Source organism: Rhinolophus hipposideros, assembly GCF_964194185.1.
Source record: "Rhinolophus hipposideros genome assembly, chromosome: 10".
Classification (NCBI taxonomy): Eukaryota; Metazoa; Chordata; class Mammalia; order Chiroptera; family Rhinolophidae; genus Rhinolophus; species Rhinolophus hipposideros.
The window spans coordinates 8009423-8025573 of NC_138056.1; the positions used below are offsets into that span (position 1 = coordinate 8009423).

General features: G+C 51.2%; 1 protein-coding gene across 7 annotated transcripts; it reads left to right on the plus strand.

Annotated features, from left to right (window-relative positions):
• Window positions 1-113: 113 nt before the first annotated feature.
• GANAB (glucosidase II alpha subunit) lies at window positions 114-14734 on the plus strand. Of its 7 annotated transcripts, none has more exons than XM_081065056.1 (25): window positions 115-232; window positions 2860-2964; window positions 3113-3221; window positions 3466-3593; window positions 6019-6198; window positions 6628-6693; window positions 7499-7572; window positions 7747-7830; window positions 7918-8014; window positions 8273-8453; window positions 9021-9174; window positions 9371-9606; window positions 9686-9812; window positions 9923-10002; window positions 10224-10367; window positions 10470-10566; window positions 10874-10975; window positions 11152-11395; window positions 12257-12321; window positions 12507-12583; window positions 12692-12766; window positions 12934-13047; window positions 13171-13283; window positions 13436-13536; window positions 13653-14734. In XM_081065056.1, exons 1-25 carry the CDS (start codon window positions 195-197, stop codon window positions 13763-13765), a joined length of 2904 nt encoding a protein of 967 aa, XP_080921182.1. In that variant the 5' UTR covers window positions 115-194; the 3' UTR covers window positions 13766-14734. The 7 variants fall into 7 exon arrangements, with proteins under 7 accessions (XP_080921187.1, XP_080921182.1, XP_080921184.1 ...); XM_081065058.1 differs by having other exon boundaries at window positions 13656-14734; XM_081065055.1 differs by having other exon boundaries at window positions 7499-7568; window positions 7743-7830.
• The last annotated feature ends 1417 nt before the right edge of the window (window positions 14735-16151 follow it).

Here is a 16151-nt window from a genome sequence, read left to right on the forward strand (position 1 = left end):
GGACGGTCCCGCCCCCTCCCTTCAGCCACGCCCCTTGCGAGCTTTTAGAGTGCGCGCTCCGCCAATGGGACAGCCGCCCGACCGTTCTCGGGTCGGGCCAATCCGAAAGGCGGAAGGGGCGGGCGCTAATATACGTGGCTCAACGCGCGCGGGGGGAAGGGAGGCTCCGGGTCAAGGAGCAAACCCGGCACAAGATGGCGGCGGTAGCGGCAGTGGCGGCGCGTAGGAGGCGGTGAGGAGCCCGGAACCCGGGGGCGCGCCCGGGACGCCCCCAGGCCCCCCAAGCCCTATATTTCCTATTCTTGTATGTCCTCCTGAGACTCTGCCATCCCCTGGCCTCGCGAGCACCTTTTGTCTCTCTGGAGGCGGCCTCAAGCGCCCCCAGCCTGCTCGCGGTAGATCCGCACGGCGTTGGGGGCCCATGCTTCTGGTGCTCCCCGCTCCGGCGGTCAGGAAGGCCGCAGCTGTGCGCTCTCGTTGGCCTCGGCCGCTCTCAGCCGCCGCCCTCCCCTGGCAGCTCGCGGCCGTTAACGCTGCCGCCTCCTTCCTGCAGTGCGCGGGGCCATCGGGGCGGGGGACGAGACGCGGCCCGGCCTCCGGGAATGCATCCTGCTGCCCTGCGGCCCCTCAGCCGGGCTGGAAGCAGCGCGGCGGCAGTCCCTTCCTGCCCTCCCCCCAGAGCCCCGAACCCTGCCCTGCCCTTGTCTTCTTCACGCGGATACCAGCCCTGGCTTGTTCGGTGTTCACGCTCACTGGGCACCGCTGGGGCAGGATCCAGTAAGTTCACAGTCTGGCTGGATGATGTTGCTCAAACACGACATGTAATAGAACGGTTTGGTCTGCGCTCTCGAGGTTATAGTCCCGAAAAAACGGTTCGAAACAATCACCAGCGCCACAAAGCGTTTACCAGGATCTAACGGATGTACTAGGGTGGGAGAGGCGTGCAGCGATGAAAAAAGCGTGGGTCGTAAACCCAACTCTCTGGAAGCCTGTGATCCGAAACAATAAACGGGTGCCGCTTGCCCCGTGGCTCATTCCTGATTTTGACTTTTGGACCATCTCTTGCTCAGGGGCATTCAGTTCCTAGGTCCTGAGTTCCTAGGGCCTTCCAACAGGTCACATCTGAAAGATCTTCTGGAAATCCTATCCCCGTTGACATCTTTCCAAACCCATTTTACAGATTGTGCAAATAGGACTCCAGAGCGTATTTAACCCACTGTACTTCTGGTTACTGCTGCTTTGGGCAGGTGCACCGGGGTTCAATGGGGCAGGGTGCCTGCTGCAGTCACTGCTCAGGGCCTGGGCCGCAGGCCTGGCTGTTGAATTTTCTGGTAGTATTTCTTCTGCTTGTTTTGCTACTGCTTATTTCTTCTTGGCCTATTAAACCGCGAGGCCCGGTGTTTTCCTCAGCTTTCTGCCTGGTCCGGCTGGCTTCACACATTCTTCTGGAACCAGAGCGCCTACTGTGTTCTGTGATCTTTCTGGTCATTGTCTTGCTCTTTAGCTTTCAAGCAGGTACTGAGACTAATGCTGGAGACAGTATGTAATAATAGGCCCTACTCTTTAGTTTCCCTATTAGCAGGTGGCAAAGCTTTAATGCTTAGAAGAAGCCTGTGTTTCTGTTTGTATTTTTCTCCTCTGTTCGGAAGCTCTTGGACTACCTGCATCAGTCACTGGGAGAACATGTTTAAAATGCAGATTCCCGGGTTTCGGGAACCTTCATTTAATAAGCACTATAGGTGATTCTTAACAGACACTAAAGTTTGAGAACCCCTATTTAGGATATATGCAGAATGGATGAATATATTCTTCAAACTAACTAAACAAGCCTATTAAGTCCCTTGTCTGTCATTTGATACTACCTTGGGGAAGTAAGAGTTTGTGTTAACCTTGGGGCAGGCCCTGCCGGTGGGTAGTGCGCTGTATTGTGCATCGTAAAGTACATGGACCACAAAGTCAGAGCTGAATTCAATCCCAATTTCACCCCTTAACTAGCTGTTCAATCTTGGATGAATTATTGAACTTTTTATGCCTCTATTTTCCCATCTGGGAAAAACCTCAACCCTACATTCACCGAGAAAATCAAAGGAAAAGAGGTAGTGTGTAGAAAGAAGTGATTCTGAACAGTGGTTGCCCATGGGAGTTGTTTAGGGAGCTTTTTAAAAATTCTGATGCCCAGGCTTCTCTTCAGACCAGTTAGATCAGAATCACCGCGGTCTGGTTGTTGACGCTTAAAAACTGCAGGCAGAGTTGAAAACTAGGGATAGAAAGCAGTTAGCTAGGCCCCTGAGAGAACAGTAGGATTCAGTACAAGTTAGCTATTGTTATTCTTTCAGACTTAGGCAGTGATAGTGGTGACTTATTTTGAAGATACAGGAGTGGAGATCAGAGGATCAGGATGCTTGGGGTGCTAGGGGTGTTAGGACCGCAGGAACTGTGACCAGCAGGCGTGCTGAGGGTACATCTTTTCCACTGGAACGCCACCCAGTGCCTTGGCCATGGAAATGCCTTTTTTGTCTCCCTGTTCCATATACGTGGTACCACCACTTCCCCTGGGGCTGGCTGTTACTGCTCCTTTCCTCTGAGATGCTGATGTAACCAGAGTCAATTCCAGGGTCTCTGAAGGCCAAAGATCTTTTGTCCGCTTCCCCTGCCTTTTTAAAGAAAAGGTATAAGTGAGCCAATTCCTCAGGCCTGACACTTAACCCCATGCCCACTCTGCCTTCTTTTCTGTTTAATGGGACTCCGTCTTTCTTCCCTCTTTTCTGAGCTCGTTTGGGGTTGTGGACTTTACCTCTGAAGGTGGGGCCCTTTCTGAACCCATGCTGATTGTCCCCTCTTTGTTCTTTTTCTCCTTAGGTCTTGGACAGGTTTGGTACTGGCTTGTTTAGGGATCTGCCTGGGAATTTCCCTTGCTGTGGATAGAAGCAACTTTAAGACCTGTGAAGAGAGTTCCTTCTGCAAGTATGATATTTCTAGTAGCGTGAGATGGAAAATAGGGTAACGTGGGAAGTGTTTATGGCAGACAGGGTAGCCTGGGGATACTTCAGGTGATAGGGGGACCTGTGGACATTGAGTGCCCTCCCACGTTCTTAACCGTTTCACTTGGCAGGCGGCAGCGAAGCATACGGCCAGGCCTTTCTCCATACCGAGCCTTGCTGGACTCTCTGCAGCTTGGTCCGGATGCTGTCACAATCCATCTGGTCAACGAGGTCACCAAGGTCAGGGGAGAAAAGAGTCCGGTGTGTGTGTGGGGAATGGCTAAGGGGCAGTTCGGGAAGGGGAACCTATAGCCAACATCTTGTCCTAGGCTAATCTTGGGACTTGTACTTTGTGAGGAATTCAGATCTCAGGTCCTTTAGGCAGAGGGCTAGCAGGAAGAGACCCCGCAGGAGGGAGTGGGTTTAGCGGGCAACCCATGGTGGAGTCCTCTCCTTTCTCCAGATCCAAACCTCTGCCCTACAGGTGTTGCTGGTGCTGGAGCTCCAAGGGCTTCAAAAGAACATGACTCGGATCAGGATTGATGAACTGGAGCCCCGGAGGCCGCGATACCGCGTGCCAGACGTGTTGGTGGCGGATCCCCCCACAGCTCGGTAAATGTTTCCAGGGAAACCGATCCGTTTCCATAGACCCTTTTTCCTTCCGGATGATTTTTTATTTGACAGCTGACTTTCTTTCCCACATTGGGATAATAGCTGACTAGCTCCTTGCCACTGTCCTCAACCTTTCTCTCTCTCTTCTCTGTTTCACTTATTTTCTCTTTCACCTTTTAATCTTCATTCATTCAGCAGATACCGCTTCCTCTTCAGGTCCCGAGCTAGGTGCTAGCGATATAAGAGGAAATGAACAAGGCACAGATCTTGCCCTCGAGAAATACAGTGTCTCTGTTGTTCCTTCCTCCCTTCCCTTCTATTTCCTTCTCCCTGTCTCAGTTCTTTTCTTTTTCCTCAGATATTCGGAATAAGATTACTCAAATTCTTAGGTCATGACTCACTGTCACCATTGTTCCATGCATGGCTAGTAAGTGTTGAATTTAGAAAATAACATAAATCCTCCACCTTTGAAACCCTCTACTTCCCTCTACTTGTCACTGTCCTGTACCCCAGCGATGATCATTACTCTGAACTTGATCATCCCCTTGGCTTTTTGTTTTTGCAGTTGCATTGTGTGTGTATGTACATGAACACGTGTACATACTTGTATATATGTGCCTAAGCAATAAATGATGTGGTTTTGTTCCTTTTTGAACTTTCTAGGGATAGTATATTAATGAATGTCCTCTGGGATTTCCTTTTTTCACCTAACTTCATTTAACTCTGTTGCACGTGGCTCCAGTTCATTTTTGCTGCTGTATAATGTTGTATGACTATATCCCAACTTATTTTTCCATTTCTGTTGATGGACATTTGGGTTGTTTCCAGTGTTTTACTATACATAGTGTTGGCATGAATGTTCTTGTCCATGTGTCCTGTGTCCCTGTGCAGGAGTTTCTGTTTGGCATATAGCTAGGAGAGGAGCTAGAATAGGGAAATGATCCACTTCCCAAGATAATGCCAAAGTGGCTTACCAGTTTACACTTCCACCTGTGGTATATGACAGACCCCATCGATCCATACCCTCCCCATCCCTTGGTGCTGTTGGACTTAATTTTTGTCAGTAGAATGGGTATAGAATGATACCATGTGGTGGTCTTGGCTTGGTTGTCTTTCCCAGTTTATTGAGATTGAGCGTCTCTTCATATGTTTATCAGTCATTCTGGCTCACTGGTCTGTGAAATGGTAATTGCCACCTGTGATTATTTTTCTTTTATGTTTTTTGTCCTTATTGATTTGTAGAAATTCGTTAGTGTTGATATTAATTCAATTTTTATCATTTATATTTACTTAAGCTATCTTTCCCAGGTTGTAGCTTATCATTTTATTTTATTTTTATTTTATTTATTTTTTATTGGGGAATATTGGGGAACAGTGTGTTTTTCTAAGATGTCAAGTCGTTTTTCAATCTAGTAGTGGAGGGCACAGCTCACTGGTCCACATGGGACTCAAACCAGTGACCTTGGTGTCATGAGCACCGCCCTCTAACGCCTGAGCCAACCTATTGCCCACTGGTGGCTCAGCTCCGAGCTCAAACTGTTGTTTTCAGTGTAGTTGTGGACGGCGCAGTTAGTTCACTGGCCCATGTGGGAATCGAACTGGCAACCTTGTTAAGAGCTCACGCTCTAACCAACTGAGCCATCCAACTACCCCCTCATTTTATTTTCTTAAAGGTACCTTGAAAAAAAAATTTTTTTAATTTTAGAATAGTTCTAGACTCATAGGAAAGTTGTAAGAATGTTATGAGTTCCTGTGTACTCTCCATTCCTGTTTTCCCTGATTGTTAACATTAGTGTGGTACATTTGTCATGTCTAACGAGTTGGTACTAACTAACTAAAGTCCATATTTTATTCAGATTTCCTGAGCTTTTACCTAATGCCCATTTTTCTGTTCCAGGATCCCATCTTGGATACCATATTATATTTAGTTGTCGTATCTCCTTAGGCTCTTCTAACCTGGGATAGTTTCTCAGACTTTTCTTGTCTTTTTATAAATAGAAGTTCTGAATGTTAGTGTTGTCAGATGTATCAGTCTTTTATCTTTTGCTGTTAGCATTTTCTAAATTACGTTTAAGTAATCCTAATCTACCTCCAGTCATAATCTGCCTGGAGTTGATACTTGTATCTGTTATGAGGTAGGAATATGATAACATTATTTCCCACGCAGGAAATCTGGTTTTCATCTCCATTATTGAGTAATCCCCCTTAGTCCTCCTGACCTCACTGAGCTGCCGTGCTACCAGTGTTCTAAGTATTCTTGGGTCTCTTTCCAGGCTCTTTATTTGGTTCCTTTGGTGGGTTTGTCTATCTCTGCACTGTTACCACACTGCCTATAGCTCTTTGCCAGTCCGCCGCCTTGTGAAGTGTTGCAGCTACACTCTTGTTCCTTTGCACTTCCTTACATCTCTTTTGATCTCTTTCCCAGACTTTCTGTCTCTGGCCATGACGACAACAGCGTGGAGCTAACCGTGGCTGAAGGACCCTATAAAATCATCTTGACAGCACGGCCATTCCGCCTTGACCTGCTGGAAGACCGCAGCCTTCTGCTCAGTGTCAATGCCCGAGGACTCTTAGCTTTTGAGCACCAGAGGGCCCCCAGGGTCTCGTGAGTACAGGGGTCGGGACTGAAGGCCACCTAGTGTGAAAGAGCCTTAGGTGTGTTATGGGGTCTGGCACTGGGTTCCTGGGAGAAGACAGAGTGGCAGGACAGCGAGGTAGGGGCTGAGGGCTGGGAGAAACTGTCAGGGAGGGTAGGAAGCAGGCTGGATTGCAGTTGTCTTCGTTTCCTCTACAGACCAGGAGGCAGTCACTTTTGTCCCTGAGCTGTACACTGTGCACCTCCTCTGAGAGGCCTGCCTGGGTGTGCCTTTCCCTCTTCCCCTTCTCACGCCATCACATTTCCCAGATTTATTTTCTTCCTCCCCCCCGCCCCATCTCTGGAAGTTTGTCGACTGAAACTCACTTTTATGTTTCTGTTTTTGTGTTGGTTTTGTGCCTCCTTTTCCCCTTCCCTACCCATCTCCTCCTGCCCTAGTTTCTCGGATAAAGTTAGTCTCACGCTCGGTAGCATTTGGGATAAGATCAAGAACCTTTTCTCTAGGTAAATCCATGGCCACTGGTACTGTATGCGTTCCTCTTCCCTTACCCACCCTTCACTCTGGCCCCCAGGGGAAGGTGCCCCAGACCCTTTCATGCCCTGCCCTTCATCACCTCTTTCTCCAGCTATGTGGTATCTGGTCCCTGTTCCCTATTCTCCTGACTGGGAGTCCCCTGGGAGAAGGAAGATGATGTGTTGGAAGTACTTAAGGAATGTAGGGAGCTGGCTTTGCCGAGCGGTGGAGAGATGCTGCTTGTTGCTGGGGTTCCTGGCTCTCAGCTGGGGTGCACTGAAGCTCTGGGCAGAGCTGTTTGCCAGCCTCCCTTGAAAGCATTCTTTGGCACAACCTCTGTTTGAGTCTCTGCGTATATCTGTAGAGGCTTGTTCATGGTATGACCCACTTGCCTTTGCAAAACCCTCGTGTCTGGCTAAGAGGCTGAGGCCCAGTGAGGGCAGATGGGGCCAGAGTCTCTCCGTGGAGGCAGCAGAGCCAGGACTGGCTTCCGAACCCAGGCCCTTGAACCTGCCTGTCTTTTGGAATGCCGGCAGAGGCTGATGATTTGGGCCTGTGTGTGGAAGGCACCTCCTGGTAGCATTGACTCCTCATTTCCCTTTCTCATTTCTCTCCTCGTCCTTTGCACACTTATCTGTTTTCTGGGGGTCCCTCTCCAAGCTTTAACATTCAGTCCCTTCCTCCAATGCCTTCGTTCCTTTGGACCCTTGGCTCTCTATTCCCTCACCCCTCCTTCCACTAGCCCCTCGTCCCTGCCCCCTCTGGATTGGAGCAGACAGCTCTCCTACCTTCCAGGCAAGGATCAAAAGACCCAGCTGAGGGCGATGGGGCCCAGCCCAAGGAAGCTCCTGGGGATGGTGACAAGGCAAGTCGGTGGAGGTGGGTGGTTGGAGCACAGGGCTGGCTGGGAGGTTGGAGGGGAAAGGCCCACGAGAAACTTGAGCTTAGTCTTGCAATCAGGGATGGGATTTAGAAAATGGGTGGGGGAAGAGAGAAAAGTGGTGTGTGATTGGGTATTCGTCTGCTTTCCTCCTCACAGCCAGAAGAGACCCAGGGGAAGGCAGAGAAAGATGAGCCAGGAGCCTGGGAGGAGACATTCAAAACTCACTCTGACAGCAAGCCATATGGTAAGGGACTGGGAGAGCCGTGGGCAGGGGCGCAGGGAGTCCTCGCCAGGTAGAAGCTCTGGAACTCATCTTTTGCTTTCCTTCCAGGCCCCACGTCTGTGGGTTTGGACTTCTCTCTGCCAGGCATGGAGCATGTGTATGGGATCCCTGAGCATGCAGACAGCCTGAGGCTGAAGGTCACCGAGTGAGTTCCATGGTGACCTCAGGGTATAGGGGGAGAGAGGGGTCGGAAGTCAGGGCTGTGGGGAGATGTGCATGCAGATGTGCACGGACAAGCATGGGTCACTTCCTGTGCCCAGATCACCTTTGGCGATTGGAAAATTCTTTTTTTTTAATTTTTCCTTGAAAAAGGGCAGGAGGGTCAATTCTTCCCCCTCACCTGTGTCTATGGGAGGGGGTTGTGTGTGTCAGGGCCTGGGCCAGTCTGTCTGTCTGTCCACAGGGGTGGAGAGCCGTATCGCCTCTACAATTTGGATGTGTTCCAGTACGAGCTGTACAACCCGATGGCCCTGTACGGGTCTGTGCCTGTGCTCCTGGCACATAGTCCTCATCGGGACCTGGGCATCTTCTGGCTCAATGCTGCAGAGACTTGGGTTGACATATCCTCCAACACGGCGGGGAAGGTGAGAGCACAGGCGCAGGGAGCAGGAAGGGAGGGAGTCCTCAGGCCTGGAGGCGGGTGTGCTGGGCCATGAGCGTTGAAGATGGCCTATTTGGGCTTGGCCGAGAGAAGGGGCCAGGGCCTTGGGAGCAGCCGTGAGTTCCCCAGTCACTTCCAGAAGACACACACTGGGGAAGGTAGTGCCCTTTTTGCATTTATTGTCAGTGTATTTGTTACTGAGTTTGTATCCTGTACTAGATACTTTTCTGGGTGCTGGGGATGTAGTGGTCATTGAGGTAGGAGAGGGCCCCACTCTCAGGAAGGCATTAAGCAGATAGCAAAGACAGCAAGATGAGTTCAGTGGTGGTAAGTGCTGAGAAACATGCCGCAGTCACGTGGTGTGTACGGGGGCAGTACTGCTAAATGGTGGGGTCCATGAAAGCCTCACTGAGGAGGTATCTTAATCTTAGCCCGAAGTGACTCGTTAGGAGCCAGCCTTGTGAAGATTTTGAGGAGAACCTTGCTGCTGTGTCTTGGGGTTGGGGCATGAGAGGGCGTGTGTTGGACTTCTCTCTGGTCCCCTCTACAGACCCTGTTTGGGAAGATGCTCGACTACCTGCAGGGCTCTGGGGAGACCCCACAGACAGATGTCCGCTGGATGTCGGAGAGCGGCATCATCGATGTCTTCCTGCTGCTTGGGCCCTCCGTCTCGGATGTCTTCCGGCAGTATGCCAGTCTCACAGGTACTGGCAGCCCCGTGCTGTCAGCCAGCAGCCTCCTTTTCCGCCCTTTAACTTCTTGAGAGGGTAACTGCATTTTCAGAAGTCCTGTGTCCTTTAGCCTCTCTAGTTGACAAGCCTCCCTCAATTTCTGGGTGTCCCCACTGGCCCCAGGTTGGCCTGGTCCCACAGTGACCCCTGTCCCTCACTGAACCTGCAGGGACCCAGGCATTGCCCCCGCTCTTCTCCCTCGGCTACCACCAGAGCCGCTGGAACTACCGGGATGAGGCTGATGTGCTGGAAGTCAATCAGGGCTTCGATGATCACAACCTGCCCTGTGATGTCATCTGGCTGGACATTGAGCATGCGGATGGCAAGCGGTACTTCACCTGGGACCCCAGCCGTTTCCCCCAGCCCCTCACCATGCTTGAGCACTTGGCCTCCAAGAGGCGGAAGGTAAGAGGACTGCAGCCACGGTTGGTCTCTGACATAGTAGCCCTGGGGAGCTCTGACCACCCGTGTTCCTCTCTCCCAGCTGGTCACCATTGTGGATCCCCACATCAAGGTGGACTCTAGCTACCGCATCCATGAAGAGTTGCAGAACCAGGGTCTGTATGTTAAAACCCGGGATGGCTCTGACTACGAGGGCTGGTGCTGGCCAGGTAGGTGGTGCAGGCCCAGAATTGAGACAGAGATTATTGGGAGATGAAGGAGGTAGAATGGTGGCCATTTTGCCCCTTGAGGGTTGATAGCCACCCTTAACTTCTCCTAGGCGCAGCTGGTTACCCTGACTTCACCAATCCTGCAACGAGGGCCTGGTGGGCTAACATGTTCAACTTTGACAATTACGAGGTATAGTAGGCCTCTCCCGGCTTGCGTCTGTCTTTCCCACCCTGCCTCCTTGAATCCTCTGCTTGTTAACCTGGCTATGGTTGGTTGCCTGTAAATATATCAGGGAGGCTTGATGATCCCTGAGAAATGCATCTTTCTGGATTCCTAGGAGCTCTTTGCTCTGACACTGTCTTTTTTCTCCCCTTTGTCCTTCTGTCCCCATTTGTGCCTTGTGTCCTCAGGGCTCAGCTCCCAACCTCTATGTCTGGAATGACATGAATGAACCATCTGTTTTCAATGGTCCTGAGGTCACCATGCTCAAGGACGCCCAGCATTACGGGGGCTGGGAGCATCGAGACGTGCATAACATTTATGGCTTCTACGTGGTAAGGGGCTGAGAGAGGAGGGACTGAGGGCTGGGGAACCTGCAATAGGTGACAGCTGGCTTTTGCTCCTCACTGCCCTTCCTCTCTGCTGTCTCCACTCAGCACATGGCGACTGCTGATGGGCTGGTGCTACGCTCCGGGGGTGTGGAACGCCCATTTGTCCTGAGCAGGGCTTTCTTTGCTGGTTCCCAGCGCTTTGGTAAGATTTGGAGAATAGAGCCGGAGCAGGTGTGAGGGCCTGATGGGAGGAGCCGTGGGCCTAGACCTGGTTCTCCGAGAAATCTGCCCACACAGCCATCCTGTGGGAGCTGCACGCTATATCCTCCGGGCTCTGCACTTGAAGGGGGTCCAGGGAGTGGGAGGTCCGTTCAAGTGCTCTAGTGAACTCTGCCGTCTTCTGCAGGACCCTGGGGGCCCCAGAGCAGATGTGGCAGGTCAGGGAGGTCAGCTATGTAAAATGCTGAGCCGTCACTGTTTGCAAGCTCCCTCCCTCTTGTCTTCCTCAGGAGCTGTGTGGACAGGGGACAACACTGCCGAATGGGACCATCTGAAGATCTCTATCCCTATGTGTCTCAGCTTGGGGCTGGTGGGACTTTCCTTCTGTGGGGGTGAGAGGGGGAAGAATTTGGGGTCCTCGGTTTGGTGGGAGAGGGGCAAGGCAGAGGGCACAGGACCTGGGTGTGAACAGGGAGCTGAGAGTCCAGCGTGAGGGTTTGGGGAGCTCCTAGGCAGCGGCTGTCTTTCCCCCTCTTTTCCAACCTGCTTCCTCCATGTCCTCTCCCAGCGGATGTGGGCGGCTTCTTCAAGAATCCAGATCCTGAACTGCTTGTGCGCTGGTACCAGATGGGTGCCTACCAGCCATTCTTCCGGGCACACGCCCACTTGGACACGGGGCGGCGAGAGCCGTGGCTGTTACCATCTCAGTACCACGACTTAATCCGAGATGCCTTGGGCCAGCGGTATTCTCTGCTGCCTTTCTGGTACACCCTCTTCTATCAGGCTCATCGTGCAGGGATGCCCGTCATGAGGTGAGCTAATCAGCTGGGTCTGTGTCGTATGGGCTGAGGTGCCTGGGGACAGTAGGGACTGAGCTCTGTTCCTGGGCCTCTGTCTTCACTCCCCAGGGCCTTGGAAGGAGGAAAATCTGATTTCAAGGTCAAAAGTAAGCAGAGACTAACAAGGACGAATAGCAGTGGACATAATTGGGTGCTTATGACATGCCAGGCATCATTCATCACTATTCCCAGATCCCGAAACAAGGCAGACAAGCGTCTTACCCTTGTGGAATGTACATTCTTGAGAGGAAGACAGACAGACAGACATGTAAACAAATATATAAATAAGAAAATTGCCCGTAATGATAAGCTCTTTGAAGAAATAGGAGAGGGTAATGGAATTAGGTTCCACAAACGGCCTTTTTGAGAAGAAGGCCATGTGAGATGAGGCCTAACTGATGAGTAAGAGATTTTTGTGATCTAGAGGAAGAATGTTCCAAACAGAGGAGACTCCAAGTGGAAAACTTCTAAAGTGGAAATGAGTTTGGTGTGTTCTAGGAGTAGAAAACACCAGTGTGTTTTTCCTACTCCATTTCAGGAGTAAGAATCCAGAGGGAGAGGTAGATGAGGTGGGAGAGGAAAATCCGACCTGATCCTGGAGGGCCTTTCAGGCCAGGATAACCAAGTGGCCACTGGAAAGCTGCTGTGCAGAACAGTTTGCGGAGGGGACAGGGCAGGGGGAGGCAGGGAGATGGGTTAGGGAGTGAGATGCCTGGCCAGCTGAGGCCTGAAGCCCGCCCCACTGGCTGTAAGCGCCTGGGTCTTCCCCCTGCGCCGTGCTCATCCCCAGTTCCTGAGGGAGTGTCTTCCTTTCTTGTCTTGCGTCCTTCCTAGGCCCCTGTGGGTGCATTATCCTCAGGATGTGACCACCTTCAGTATAGATGATCAGTTCCTGCTTGGTGAGAAATGGGGGGACAGCTGGTGGTGGGCGGGGTTAGGGCTGAGAAGTAAGCACTATGGGAGACTGTGTGGATGCCCAGGGAGGGAGGAGCGAGGGAGGCTGGTGGTGCAAGGAGGCAGGCGCTTCCGTGCCCCCTCTGGGAACTGATTGCCTCAGTTGAGAGTTGATTCTGGTGTGTTTTAGGGGATGCGTTGCTGGTGCACCCTGTTTCAGACTTAGGGGCTCATGGTGTGCAGGTCTATCTGCCTGGCCAAGGGGAGGTGAGTTAAGGAAGGGCGTGGTGGGGAATGATGGTGGAGGCCGAAAGGGATAAATGGGGAGGGGCCGCTGTGCTGGGAGTGACCGAGTGTATCTCCTGCCGCCCACAGGTGTGGTATGACGTTCAGAGTTACCAGAAGCATCATGGTCCCCAGACCCTGTACCTGCCTGTAACTCTGAGCAGTGTGAGTATGCCTGGCCCGGCTGCCAGCTCCTTCTGCCTGTAGGTTTCCAGAAGGGGAGAGAGTGTGTGCTTTGAGGTGCAGTACTGCAGACGGGCAAGAGCAAAGGATGCTGCAGGACCGAGGCCGGACAACAGGGTGACTTCATGCCAGCGCTGCTCTTGCCCTAGATCCCTGTGTTCCAGCGTGGAGGGACAATCGTACCTCGATGGATGCGAGTGCGGCGTTCTTCAGACTGTATGAAGGATGACCCCATCACTCTTTTCGTTGCACTCAGCCCCCAGGTGAGAGCATAGGCAGAGAGCCTCCTCAGCCATCTGCCTCCCTTCCTAGGATTCAGTCCCCTGGGGATGGGCCCCTCACTTCCTCTTGGGCTCAGGCTCTCCCCGATTCCACTTCCTCCCCAGGGTACAGCCCAAGGAGAGCTCTTTCTAGATGATGGGCACACATTCAACTATCAGACTCGTCATGAGTTCCTACTGCGTCGATTCTCCTTCTCTGGCAACACCCTTGTCTCCAGGTAATGAGGTGTCCGTTCCGCCTTGGCAGCCTCAGGAGGCGGCTGGGCCTTGGCGATGCTCACAGCTCACTGCCTCATGACCTTGCCCTGGGTCTCCTCCTCCTGCTCCAACACCTTTCTCTCTGATGGGCATCCATTGTTGCTCCCTGCAGCTCAGCAGACCCCAAAGGCCACTTTGAGACACCAGTGTGGATTGAGCGGGTGGTGATAATAGGGGCCGGAAAGCCAGCTGCCGTAGTACTCCAGACAGACGGTGAGTGACCTGCCTCCAGGGTGAGGAAAGGGGGGAAGCAGGGGCACGGTTGGGACCCCTTGCCTGTAGGAAAGGAGCTGTTACTGCTCTGACTGTGGCACTCTTTCTTCCTCCAGCAGGATCTCCTGAAAGCCGCCTGTCCTTCCAGCATGACCCTGAGACTTCCGTGTTGGTCCTGCGCAAGCCTGGCGTCAACGTGGCATCCGACTGGAGTATTCACCTGCGATAACCCAAGGGACGCTGCCGGGTGGGACGGGTGCGGTGGTGACAAGAGTTACTCTTTTCTTCTGCCTTGAAGTTGACCGTCCCCCCTAAGACCCAGATTCTGCCAACATCTGGGCAGGATGAGAGGGCTGTCCCTGGGCTCTGAATTCCTATTGTGATCTGACCTCTCCCACCCATTGACACCAAATCTCCCTTCATCGCCCAACACTGTTGCTCTGTCTGGAGCACATTACCTGTGAAGACCTGGGGACCACAGCGCCCTTGCTTTCCCTTGTCTTTCCTTTCTTCTTTGGGTCCTGAATCCTCCAGACCCTGTCCATTCATGCCTCTCGAGTGTTGATGCCATTTCTTGGAAGAAGATAAGGGAGGTGAGCTTTAGGGCTCCTTTTCTCCTTCCCCTTCCCACCTCACCAAACTGCTTTCCCTCTTATTTCTTCCTCTTGGCTCTGTCAGCCCTCCCCTGTTTATGCCCCACTGATAGGCTGGGACCACCCTTTACCTGATAAGGGATGAATGGATCAAAGGAGTGAGGTTGCAGAGAACTTCCCCTTCCCTCTCTTCCCAACCTTTCCTCTCTCCGATTCCTTCTAGAGCTGCTGCAGTTCTGACAGGGGCAGTTCTACCTCCCCTGTCCCTTAGGGGAAAGAAGTTTCCACTCTTTAAGAGGGGGTGGGCATTAAATTTCTTTTGCCCCCTTTTTGTCCCCTTGAGGGGCATTTAAAATGGAGAAATCAATTGTGGTTTCATTGAATCACGGTCACCTGTATTTATTACTGGGGGAAGGCTGAGGGTGGGGGGAGATGATCATGTGTGCCCAGGGTTGGCCTGAAGCTCTGGGTGGGGGTGGGGAGGACTCACTGGGGATGCGGGAGCATATTTGTGAGAATTTTTTTTTTACTTCCTCTTGGCCCCCAGCTGTGACAGGTTTTGATAAAAGGAGAAACAATAAAGAGAGAAACCATAAATAACTGTCCATGTCTCTAGTTCTGGCCTGAATCACAGACGCTTAGAAGACTGAGGGTCTGACATTTTCATCTAGCCTCAGCATAAGCCTTGTCCATTCAGCAAAATGAGCAAGTGCAAGCCTTCCTCAGTTTGCTAGATACCAGTATTTTTATAGAGGAGCCCCACAAAATCGTCAGATTGTGAACAAAGGGGCTATGCAATAAACTTGGCGAGCTCGGGGACCACGTGGCAGGCCTGACAAGCTCAGTGGCCAAAAGTAATCCACAGGATGGTCTGATCATAAATTCCTGACTGGGCAGGTCATAGCGAGTAGTCACATCCCAGGCCTATAGCTTCCTTAGCAGAGGTCAATCTTTAAGTGAGCTCTGTCCATCGTTCTTGTGCATCTAAGATAACATACCTTTGAAATGTCAATCATTTTATTTTCCTTCCCCTAAAGGCCCAACCACAGGCTCCAGAGCACAAGACTACCAGAGCACGAGACCACAGAACCCCTCATTGTCTGTGCTGTAAACGTTAATTTAACTATTCTGTTCCCACCAGTGTGTCTCCATTTTGCCTTTTATCCAATCCTAGAGATTTCCCCACTATGCTTTCTCCTGCGTCAAATCTACCACCAGTGGATTTCGTGCACCTTCCTTGGTGTCTTCTCTTTTGCTTTTAGTGGGATGCAAAACTGCCCTTATCTGGAGCATTTGAGGTCTTGCTCCACAGTATGCGCTATGTCCTCAGTTTGGCTCACTCTGAAATTCTCTACAGGTTTGGTCGTTGCTTACGATGACAAGATTTTAGTAGGCTTAGTTAATAGTGCTGACCAGAGCTGATAGGGTCCCTTTTGAATAGAAACACAAATAGCTACGTAGTCAGATGTTTTCACACTAAAGGCTACTTCTCTTTAGCTCGCAGTATTTTTAAAAATTTCCCACTGTTTTAGTGACAGGAAATAGTTTTCTCCCTTTTGTAGACTGACGACAGATCTGAGAGGTTATTTTACCAGAAACTAGATTTTTCGAAAGGTTTCAGAGAAGATGACTGCCCAGGATGACTTGTACCTAATGAGAAATGTGGGAGAGGAAAAATAATTTTCCTTTTAAGCCTAAGTTCTCTGGCTGGTCTAATAATCAAATTGACATGAGATTACTAGGAGAAAATAACCAAATTTATTACATGTACATAGGGAGTTTCTTAAGAATATGGGACCTGAGGACAGACAAATCAAGCAGTTAGGGTTTGTTTATATGCTATTCTGGACTAAGGAGAGGGAGTCGGGATCTGAGACTCCAAAGGGAAAGTAGGCAATTCACAGGTAGATGAGAAAGCAAGCATTTGGTAAACAAATTCTTGCCTGGCCACCCAGAAACAATGGAACACAGAGCAAGAGTCTTGGTTAGAGTTCTCCGTCTGCCACACTTAGTTCTTGTGAT

Bases quoted from the DNA above. Each gene is read 5' to 3' on its own strand.
- GANAB (XM_081065056.1), top strand. From the start codon at position 195: ATGGCGGCGGTAGCGGCAGTGGCGGCGCGTAGGAGGCG. The intron at 3,594-6,018 runs GTAAATGTTTCC...TCTCTTTCCCAG, and splicing joins GCGGATCCCCCCACAGCTCG to ACTTTCTGTCTCTGGCCATG. The intron at 10,976-11,151 runs GTGAGAGGGGGA...GTCCTCTCCCAG, and splicing joins GGGACTTTCCTTCTGTGGGG to CGGATGTGGGCGGCTTCTTC.